A 12,115-nucleotide genomic window follows, 5' to 3' on the forward strand; every position below is an offset into this window, starting at 1 on the left:
TGTGTAGCACGCTGTGTAAAATGTTGATTCTATAGAAGGTATAATATTTGTTTGATCATTGCATTAAAGGAGTTGTCTCACGAATACAAGCGCTATTCAAAATGCAGCCGGTGTGGCGATCAGGGTTCGTCTTCTCTACGCCTTGATCATCAGGTGTTATCACTGGGGGAAACACAGCTAGCCCTACATTTCGCCTGCAGCAGCCACTGCAGACAAATCTAACATTACATGATGCCATTTAAATGAGTAGCCTTCTATGTAATGCATGGAGGTGACGGGTCCGCCATTGAGCAGCTCTCCATTTTGGCACATAAAGCTATGACGATCCGTTAAATATTTGATATGGTATAGGAGATTACATAGATTCAATTTAATTTAATATATTATTAAGAAAAAAGGAGTTACTATTAGTAATCACGCAATGTGGAGATCTTCACTGGGGATCGTCCTGCCAGTCTCCTATGGTTTATAGACACCCTCTCTCAGTTCTTGCAGGGTCGTAGTTAGACTTTCATTCACCCAGGGCAAAGGCTCAGTTTGCTGCCCTCGCGTATTTTCTAAATACTTTGGAATTTAGTTAAGTGCAGTTACTATAATAATTTATATTAACCCACAAGAAATTGAACTATAGTTTTATTAGCTTAGATACAAACATAGGTCCCCAGGCTTTTCCTTTATCTGGGAGCACTAAAAGTCCATGAGTTACATGTGCTGCAAATGTGAACTCGTGAGATAATGTATTGCCCATGTCACTCAGGTCCACGGAGATGACATCTCTACAAGAGTTCAAGATATTGGAAACCACGGCACTGTTTTCAGCCTCCGATAATGTGCATGTAGAATACACCACTGATCCTCCGGGACGAAGGGCACGGATTGCCGACCTGCGTGTAATTAGAAACAAGAACAAAGACAAACTAGTGTTATAAAAAGGAAATTATCCTATACACAAGGTCAGAGAGGAAATTCCTTTATTTGACAAATTCTTAAACATTTATGATCTAAACTGTAATGGTAAAAGTCTGACCCTCACGAACAACTGACCTGGTTTTGAATGTCCTTCAATTTAGAGCAAAGAACTTAGCAAGCAAATAGGGTCATCCTGCCGCACAACCTCCAGTAATGATAAAACTACATTAAACACTCATACTGCGTTGGGAGTATGTGCGCCAATTATCTGATATTTTATTTTGGGTGGACCAGCTATTTGTAGTTTATTGCCATTCTTATTGTAGAGGAAAATTGTCTCTCTATTGCACTGCCTGGTGAGCTTGGGTTTCTACACAGCATCCAATCTGGCCGAGCTGCATCCAATCAGCAAGCCGAGCTGCAGTATGAAGTTGGGAGGAGGAATAGGAGGTGGATTTTAGACTACCTCAGACTTCTATAAACCAGGGATAAGCAAACTTGGAGACACAGAGATCTACCGGGATAATATGGAAGACTGAAGATGTATCGCAATAAAAGTATTTTCAAACTATTCCTTAATGGTGCTACCCGAGTTTCTCTCATTAATCATGCCATCAGAATGTCTTCATTAACAAGGTCATCAGGAACAATGCCATCAGGAACATTGTCATCAGGCTGTGCCCCCAATAAAAGCACCAAAACATAGTCCCCCAATAACATTGAAAGCCAAAGGACCTCCATTAGAAAGAAAATCATGAGGAGTGGCAGATTCTAGACAGCTGCAATGGCATCAGTTCGGTGTCAGCTGGACGTCACTTTGTGGCACAGTTCTGTGGATTCTACCTGCCCTCTGGAAGCCCCAGTGTGCCATGTATTAGTCAAACACTGTGGACTGAATTTTCTGCCGCAATGAACTAAAAAACAGCCAAGCCTATAATCTACTTGGCACTTGTCCATAATACACCAGTTTATTGAGATCGATAGGTTACGGACCAGTGAACTAAGGCATTAGTGATCTAGTCAGAGCTCAATCTACTCGATGCCTACCTAGGCATTAGATAATGCAGTTAAGATGCAGTCATTGATCATAGATGCATCTTCATAGAGTAGAGGTGAAATAGCAGGTAAGCATTGCCCACAAACCCTGCTCTATTTGTACACTTGATTAGGTGAGATAGTGACACCTATTCTCGGACACTTTATTTTAAAGTTAACTCCTCTGTAATACCGTTTGGCCACGCCGTTCTGGCACTATGACGATTATGCAAGCCTATGAGACCCTCGGAGTGAGGCTTGCACAGAGAGACGGCCCTCCGGCCCACTCAGCAGACATTGAAAGATTCTGGGAGTCAGCGCACGGGTCACGTCACCGAACAGTGACCCAGAACGTCTAATTTAAAATAAAGCCTTGGTAAGACAATAAACGTCACTACCTTTAATCTGATCAAGTTTACAAATGGAGGGGGGATTTTACCAGAATGCTTCTTTAACGTAACTAAATATACACTGTCATTACAAAGCATCTTAATAGTTAAATGGAAATAGATATAGCATATTAGTTAAAAGAAGTGTAAGCAGAAAAACCAAAAGCTTAAAATATGGTCACACAGGGGCTGCTCTGGGTAAACAATACTTAGATTGTTTTTATAGTCTAGCATACGGCTGGACACATTGGAAAATCTGGTGTTTTGGAGCTCAGGCTGTACCTCCAGATCACACAAGTGTAACCTCAACTTTCAGGCACATTCGATTAACAAATATATATTTCCCGTTTCTGCGTGCAATAAAGTGAGACGGAGATGAACGCTCTACATTAGGTTGTTTCAACCATTTATCAACTGAATGTAAACCGTCTTCTTGTCAATATTTCATCCTACTGTATGGGGTGATTCTGCCATTGTTATTTTCAGTGACTTTTGTAGTCATGTTATTCCTTTAGCTAAAAATGTTTTCTGGAAGGCGACACCTGACCACTGTCTGATCACTCCCATCAGGGATTATTGATCCTTCATAGGAAGCTGCAGAAAAAATGTTATATAATGGTCTCGAAATTACTTTGCACTACAAATTTAATGTATAGAAATATTTGCACAGGATATCAGTCATTTCTTTTAAATAATGGCTGATCAAAATGCTGTAAATTGTTGAATAATTCATGAGCAGTGAATCTAAACTACAGGTTCATGTCTTGTGCCAATCCCACAGAATGGCAATGCTGGAAACCCGCAGAAGAGCAGAACGGAATATTATCAATCCTGAATGTGACAGAGCCGGGGTCCGGTTTCCACAATCATAAATCCCTCCTTGCTGCTCGGATAGATTCTGATCTATAAGCCCAGTCCTCTGTATTTTACACACTGCGCACCAGGCTTGATACGGTTATTATACTGGAACTGGAATAATTGCAATGAGACTAAAAAACAATAAGCAGCTTGACATGGCTGGGATTTAGCTGGACCTTAGCGATCAAGGTTATATAAAAAAATAAAAAACGACATAAAACAGTGGTGGATGTTTCAGCCGTCACTGACTGCAGGAGGCATTTATTATATAGTCTTCTAGCAAATACATAACTAACACATAATGGAGAAAGACTGACCCTATAATGTCAATTAGCCTCCATTTGTGGGATTTTAATGGGGTGATTAGTCGCACATCACTAACCCCATGTTCTCTCACAGGAAATATGTTTGGAGAGAATACTATTCTAAACGGTAAAAAACAAAACAAAAACCATGAACCTGAAATTCCATTATTGTTCCCATTTATGTAATACGACAAATGGATCAAAGCAGGCGGCCGGCCACTCTTGTTGTCAAGGATATGACACAATATTTCTATTTCAGCATTCATAAAACGTTATTTATTTTAGCATTAACAGAGGAGTATAAGGTCTTGTATTCTGCCGCTTAAGTTGTACTTTTTTATAGTTGTAACTTTTGGGCTACATATAGGTTAGCATTTAATCATTATTAATTTCATTTTGAGGGCACAAAGAAAATAAAAGTGCTATGCCACAAAGGGGTTTTCTCATCAGGGAGATTTATGACATATCCACAGGATATGTCATAAATTGCAGGTATATGCGGGTCCCACCTCTGGGATCCGCACCTATCTCTAGAATGGGGCCCCCCAAACCCCGTTCTACCGCTCTGTGTTGCGGCTGAAGCGTGTGATTTCAGACCATGAAGAAGAGAACAGCGTAGCTCACCGACGCTTTTTCTGTAAGTCCCATAGAACTGAATGGTAGTTATGGAAACAGCGTAGCTCGCATGCTACGCTGCTAACGTAACTGCAATTCACTACTATGGGAGTTACAGAAAAAGCATAGCTCAGCGAGCTACGCTGTTTTCTTCTGCGTGGTCGTAAATCACACGCTTCAGCCGCAACACAGAGCGGTAGAACGGGGTTTGGGGGGCCCCATTCTAGAGATAGTTGCGGATCCCAGAGGTGGGACCCACATATACCTGCAATTTATGACATCTCCTGTGGATTTAGCTTTAGTGCATATTTATTTATATTTAGTGGTTTAGGTGGCATTAGTGTCGCAGTGTGCTGTCGCCATTCTTTTTCTGCTATATCCTGTGGATATGTCATAAATGTCCCTGACGGGAAAACCCTTTTAACAGGCAATTCCATGAGACAGTCCTGGGGGATCTTTGATAGCTCCCTGGTTTTCAACATGGTGAGGCCGGGCTAGGCAGGAGCAGGGCTGTGTATAACAGCTACGTTCCTGCTGCTGATTTCATGGGTACAGTGACATTGACTCCATTTTATTATGACGGATATATCTCAGTGTGGGAAATAGCACTCTCCTATGACGCATACATTGCACGGTGGTTAATGGTTTCCATTTTGATCCATTAAAATGTGGCGCTAGTGTGAAGAGAACTTAACTATGACATCATAAAAATGTACAATGAATGATCTGTATAATCATTGGTGAGAATATATTACAGGGGTTCTTCTGCTTTTTATAAAGGGTAGTGAAATGATCACTGTATTTGCTCATCCGTAATATGTAACGCAGATCTTGCACTAATTTGGTTAGCGGCATATCACAAGTACCGCAGTTACAAGGGCAGCACTTTGTTTCCATCCGGCATGCTTACAAACAAATTCTTTATTCTGTGTCCTGAAGTCCCTGATATGGGTTCTTACGGACTCAAATAGTGTGGGACCTATGGTACATAACAACAGATACAGTGCCTGTCTCGATAAATATGGAGAACACCTTCAAGCTGGGTTCACATGTGTCTGTAGTGGAAAAGCTTGGAGCCGCATCACTATGGAATCTAAAAATAGCGAATGCCGCAGATTAAAATAGAAGCATGCAAATGGAAAAAAAAAAAGATAAAGTAGGCTATGCTTTGAAATGACTGCATCACACCCTGAAAGCGGTCTAATTTCTAAAAACCCCATTTTCAGATTATTATTTTTAAAGAAATTTGAAGCAGACAAGCGCACTAAAAAGAAAACCAGCAAGTGTGAATATGGACAGGTCAGCGATGCTCCAAACAGGTACTTTGCGATCCAGCACATTTAGCATAAAAAAAAAAAAAACAATAAACACGGGCACACATCCTATTTATATACCACATACACTTTCTACTAACTCTATTATTACAAAGATATGCTGACACTATTTGTAATAAAAATGATTCGATTTAATGCACTCCCCTCTCTACTATGAGATGACTATCATGTCTTTTCATGTGACAAATAGGCTTTTAACGTTCCTATATCTTTAGGAAGACACTGTCGTTGATGAGAACAGTTTTTTCTTCTACAAAACTGCTTAAAGAGGCTCTGTCACCAGATTTTGCAGCCCCTATCTGCTATTGCAGCAGATCGACGCTGCAATGTAGATTACAGTAACGTTTTTATCTTTTAAAAACGAGCATTTTTGGCCAAGTTATGACCTTTTTGTATTTATGTAAATGAGGCTTTCTAAAGTCCAACTGGGCGTGTTTAAAGTAAAAGTCCAACTGGGCGTGTATTATGTGCGTACATCGGGGCGTTTATTATGTGCGTACAACTGGGCGTGTATTATGTGCGTACAACTGGGCGTGTATGTTACATCGGGGCGTTCTGACGAGAAGTATCATCCACTTCTCTTCAGAACGCCCAGCTTCTGGCAGTGCACAGACACAGCGTGTTCTCGAGAGATCACGCTGTGACGTCACTCACTTCCTGCCCCAGGTCCTGCATCGTGTCGGCCACATCGGCACCAGAGGCTACAGTTGATTCTGCAGCAGCATCAGCGTTTGCAGGTAAGTAGCTACATCGACTTACCTGCAAACGCTGATGCTGCTGCAGAATCAACTGTAGCCTCTGGTGCCGATGTGGCCGACACGATGCAGGACCTGGGGCAGGAAGTGAGTGACGTCACAGCGTGATCTCTCTCGAGAACACGCTGTGTGTCTGCACTGCCAGAAGCTGGGTGTTAACGAACAGAAGTGGATGATGCTGATTCGTCAGCATCATACACTCCCATTCCTAACGCCCAGCTAGTAAAAGAAGTAAACACGCCCCGATGTAACACACATAATACACGCCCAGTTGTACTTTTACTGTAAACACGCCAAGTTGTACTTTTGCAAGCCTCATTTGCATAAATACAAAAATGGTCATAACTTGGCCAAAAATGCTTGTTTTTTAAAAATAAAAACGTTACTCTTACCTACATTGCAGCGCCTATCTGCTGCAATAGCAGATAGGGGTTGCAAAATCTGGTGACAGAGCCTCTTTAAATCAGTTTCATCTATGTGTCTAAGTTTTACAAAACTCTGATTCATATGGATATTTATACGAGTTAATAGAGAGGTATTATTTTAGTCCTGCTAAGTCCCCTTGCTCCTTCTCCGTCTTCAGTACAGTGATAATCTGAAACAGACTGGTTGCTAGGGAAACAGTTACTTAAAATACCATTGAAAAGACTATGGTTGTTATGCAGTGTATCCAGAACAAGCAAACAGTTAGACGGCTTAAAGGGAACCTGTCACCAGCATTCCGCCTATTAAAACAGCAATACCTGGTGGTAGTGGGTGAAATATAATTTCTATATAACCTATAAGTAGCTTTAGTATTCAGCTTTTTAGTGTTCCCACACTGTATGCTAATGATCATAAAAGAGCCATATCTTCATTCCTCAAGTCTTTCCGAGTTTACCCCGCCTCCTTACTTTTAATTGACAGCTCCTCGCCTTCCCACAGCACACAAAATCCCACGTTTGTGCATTGATGTCCTCTTCTGGTGTGTGCGCACAAAGGGATACCGGATTATTATGATAAAAAGCGCGAAATGTTCGTGGACCGTTATTTACAGTGGGAGGAGGAGTTTAGGAGAGGGGATAACGGCAATGAACTTCTGATAGCAGCGGCCAGTGAGGAATAAGCAAAGTTCAATAGGTGAAATGCTGGTGACAGGTTCCCTTTAAAGGGGTTGTCCGATCAGCTGACTGAAGGCTCATCAATCAACTAATCGTTGTTCTTATCGGGAGTCGGACCCCCACCAATGTGACATTGATGGCCTATCCTAAAGATATGCCACAAATATAAAAATGCCCAGACAACCAGTTTAACACTAGATTGCCACAGTGCTGACAACACAGACAGGGAAAAGAAGGTTAGTAGCCAACAAATCAAGTCCCTACTCAATTCTGGCTGTGGTATTAATCAGATTTTTCTAAAAAATTATTTAGGTGGAGATCCATTTTAATTATAAGGGCGAGAAAACTTCAAAACATACTTCATTATATGTGTCTCAAGTATTTAAAGAGGTTGTTTCAACAAGACAACCCCTAATGTGAGGAAAGCCTCCGGACAATCAGCTGATCGCCACGGATCTGGCACCGGATATCCCCAGTGTTCAACTCATTTCACCAGGGAAAGTTGCGTCCAGTGAAGTGTCATGTAGTTTTACACAGTGTCCATAAATGAATGGACGCCCATGTAATAAATGACCAGGCTGAGTCCACCAGAGAGGGAGATGCTTTTTCTTAGAAGCTCTCCACTGTGGTTATTGGGACCCCATGTTAAAACGTCTATAAGCCCTAATAGGCAAAAGGAAATGGGTTGTCGTTGTGAGACCAGCCCTTTAATTCATCCATCAGAAATATGATCTCTGTTAACATACTAAGCCCTCACTTTACACCCACAATGAGTTATTACCACTTCAATGTCAAACATTCTTTCACATATTTAATATATTCATCCCATAAACATAATATATGCACGCCCACACAAAACCAGTGACACAAGAAGTGCTGATCACTTTAAAACATGTCCGGCATAAAGACTTATGTCAGAAGAAATGTTAAAAACAGATTAAAAATACCTTTTTTCATATTTTCCATCGTTAATATTTTGTCTTCTTAAATATACAGTAGACTCTAATGTAAGAACAGATATGCAGTATTCAGAGAAAAGGGTCAGATTTAATGACACCATCATTTACCGTTTTCAGTGTTAAAAGAAAGTTGAAACAAGTCACTCCAGCTAAATCCCAACTTGCATTAATTGTAACGTGTTCTTGTGCCAACACTGCCATCTTCTGTTCCACCGGGCAAGCTGCCCGGTAAAACGTCAACACTACCAGTACTGTACAGCAGTTTGACACAGCTCATAAACTTTTAGGCAATATTCCACTTTCCACAAAGGCTGATATTTGCAGCAGTTCACAGCTTTCTTTCAATTATTTGCTTATTGCTTATTTTAACCGTTTTATTTTGTTTGCTTTCCGATGCGGCAACGTTTTTTGAAAATACCTTATTTTTTTCATTCCAACACAAAAAAATTCAATTGACTCCCAAGAGCAGCAGTTGAACAAGTTCATATACTTTAAAGCAACTGCAAATAAAATGTCTCACTTGCCATGCAGGTTTTATTGGAGAAGGCCAATAAAATGTCTGATACATATACTTTATTTTTATGTGGGAGATCAGAAAAAACGGTAAAAATTGATCATAAAAAAGATAGATACACTAAACAATGCAATAAAATACAAAATTTGATCCACTGTTAATCTTTTTATACAATAAAAATGGAAAAACTGAAGGGTTACAGAATACTTTTAATAGGTGCCATGTAATAGAAATATAAGTTAATAGATCGGGGTTTCCTGTTCAGGTCCCTTATCTTTTAGCCAGAACTGAATGCAGCTACAAAAGAGCATCTCTCGCTCTGGGGGACGCAGCATTTCCGTGCATTATACGTACAGCCCATTGATTTGAATAGTAACTGTGTAATGCTTAATTTCTCCTGTGTTGGCGCTGCAGGGGAATTGAACACTTGTAGCCGGGTTTTCAGACAGATTACAGGTGATTACTGGGTGTCACCCTGTGATCAGTTTATTGTCAGGGAACCTCCTTATAGAAAGAGATAGTCCAAAGCAAATAGCCACTTTAACTGCCATTCAACGCATGTGCCATAGAGGCCACACACTCTTCTGCAGTCTATACAGACAATGCAGGAAGTATCTGTGTGTCACCTATATGGATGCACCCAGTGAAGTTTTTTTTAAATAAATTTAAATAAAAATTATTTCTCTTTAACCCTTTAGCGAGATCCACCATACATATACGGTGGAAGCATCCTCTGACAATGTGGCGCGATCTCAGGAGCTGAGCCTGCACCATATAGTGCCGGAGATAACTTAGATCCTGGCTGTTTAACCCATCAGATGCCACGTCAGTGTAGAGGTCTTTACAAGCATGCAAAGCACGCAATTGTGTGGAGTCCCAGAGGGCCCCTGTCGAGTACCCTGACAGCGGTACAATTTTTAACTCCATCTGCGCCCTTAAAACGCAGATACTGTTGTCAGCGGTAGCGTCACTAGCACCAGGCATAAAATCCGGATCAACGGGCTACTGCCACATTCAATTCCATCTGAGTCCTCAGGACGCAGATACAATTGAATACCATTCACTAGGCTAGAGGCCATGTCAGGCTTGCAGCCTAAGAGACGCTGGAACAGGATCCTTGGACAGGCCGGTACAATGATGTCACTACATAGCGGAGTCCTACGCAGGGTCTCGTCTCTGTCTCATAGGCTGCAGGCCTAACGTGGCTGAGGAGGCATGCTGCGCAGCTTTGGTCGTCATGGGAACGTGGCTAGTTGAGTATAGGTTTTATTTGTTTGAGAGGCACTTTTACTGAATGGGGGAACTATCTGCAGAGGGCATTGGGTGGGACACTGTCTACAGGGGGCACGATCTGCAGATGGAACTGTGTGTGGCACTATCTACAGGGGGAATTGTGAGTTGCACTATCTACAGGGGCACTGTGAGTGGCACTATCTACAGGGTTCATTGTGTGTGGCACTATTTACAGGTGTCTTTGATTAGGGCCCCCAGACATAGCTTTGCTTAGGCCCCCAGAAATGCAAAATCCACCGATGCACGGTCAATAACGGCCACAGCACCTAACCGGCTAGACAGAGGGAGGAGGCTCTCTCTGTTTTTTAATCCCCATCTGACAAAATAGCTGGGTGCTGATCGGTTTCCATACAGGTTTGCGTCATGTGCTTGATTATTAAGCTCTGTCAGAGGCAAGGCTTAATATTAGAGCACAGAAAAAGGCAATACATAATGAGCGATCCATCAATTGCATGGTAAAGTGGGACTAAAAAAAAATGCTTAATAAAATTTTTAAAAATATATAAAAAAAAAAAAAAATCAATTACAGTTCAAAACCACCCTTTTTCCATTGTTTCCATATAATAATGTAAGAAATAAAAAAATGAAACATAATTGGTATCCATAATTGCTGTTTTTTGGTCACCTCGCTTTCTCCCCAAAAAAACCACCCCAAAAAACAGTGATGAAAAAGTCATATGTACAAGCCCTCACTCAGCTCCATTGATAGATAAATAAAAAAGTTACGTCTCTTGGAATGGCAGGGAGAAAAACGACAACAAATTAATATTGGAGGTGTCCTTAAGGGGTTATTATACTTAAAGTGTAGCTAAACGTTTGACAAACTTCTGACATGTCAGAAGTTTGGATTGGTGGGGGTCCGAGCACTGAGACCCCCACCAATCGCTAGAACGAAGCAGCTGAAGCACTCGTGTGAGCTCTCGGCCGCTTTGTGTCTGTTCGGCTTTATCCGGAAAGCCGATGTATCGGAGTACGGGCTCAGACTTTCTATAGAGTCCGTACATCGATACATTTCCGGAAAAAGACGAACAGACACAAAGCGGCCGAGCGCTCACACGAGCACTTCAGCTGCTTCGTTCTAGCAAGATTGGTGGGGGTCTCAGTGCTCGGACCCCCACTAATCCAAACTTCTGACAGGTCACTATGACGTCATAAGTTTGTCAATTGTTTAGCTACACTTTAAAGAGCAACTGTAACCTCTCATGACATGTTTGTTTTAGTAAATACTTGTATTCCCCATAAAATAACAATTCTGGAGCATCTTTCCTTAGAACTCTGAGCTGTGCTGTTCCTCTGTTATTCCTCCTGTAAATGTTTGAATAAATTGACAACTGGAAATAAATGTATCGGAAATAAATGTATCGGTGTACGGACTCAATATAAAGTCTACGAGCCCGTACTCCGATACATCAGCTTTCTGGAAAAAGCCGAACAGACACAAAGCGGCTGAGCACTCATAGGAGCGCTTAATTCTAGAGATCGGTGGGGGTCTCAGTGCTCGGACCCCCACCAACCCAATTTTTGACATGTCACTAGGACATGTTAGAAGTTTGTCAAACGTTTAGCTACACTTTAATGTAATATTCCACAGTTCACTAAAATTTCAGTTGAAAAGTGCATAAAAAGTTGATGAGGCTGTCACCACATTATAAGTGCGCTATCTCCTACATAAGGAGATCGGCGCTGTAATGTAGATCTATTTTAAACCACTTTATGAGCGATTTTTAGCTTTATGCTAATGAGTTTCTTAATGCCCAAGTGGGCGTGTTTTACTTTAGACCAAGTGGGCGTTGTACAGAGGAGTGTGTGACGCTGACCAATCAGTGACCAATCAGCGTCATACACCTCTCTCCATTCATTTACACTGCACTAGCAATATCGCTATGTGCAGCTACATACACAAACACTAAAATTACTGCAGTGTCCTGATAATGAATATACATCACTACCAGCCAGGACGTGATTTTTATTCAGAATCCTGACACTTCTGAATCTTTTCTGTGAGATTACAGCAAGGCAAGTGTAATCTCGTTTGAAATGACAGGTTAC

At 41.4% G+C, this 12,115-nt stretch overlaps 1 protein-coding gene across 1 annotated transcript in view; it reads right to left on the reverse strand.

Moving 5' to 3' along the window:
* Positions 1-617: 617 nt before the first annotated feature.
* The window catches only part of NSUN3 (NOP2/Sun RNA methyltransferase 3), a 50,580-nt gene continuing 39,082 nt past the window's right edge, over positions 618-12,115 (reverse strand). The window contains exon 6 of the mRNA XM_075854456.1: positions 618-884. Within this exon, the coding sequence (XP_075710571.1) occupies positions 626-884 (259 nt within the window). The 3' untranslated portion in view covers positions 618-625. The remainder of the gene's footprint in view (positions 885-12,115) is intronic.

The sequence above is a fragment of the Rhinoderma darwinii genome, chromosome 2 (assembly GCF_050947455.1).
Source record: "Rhinoderma darwinii isolate aRhiDar2 chromosome 2, aRhiDar2.hap1, whole genome shotgun sequence".
Lineage (NCBI taxonomy): Eukaryota > Metazoa > Chordata > Amphibia > Anura > Rhinodermatidae > Rhinoderma > Rhinoderma darwinii.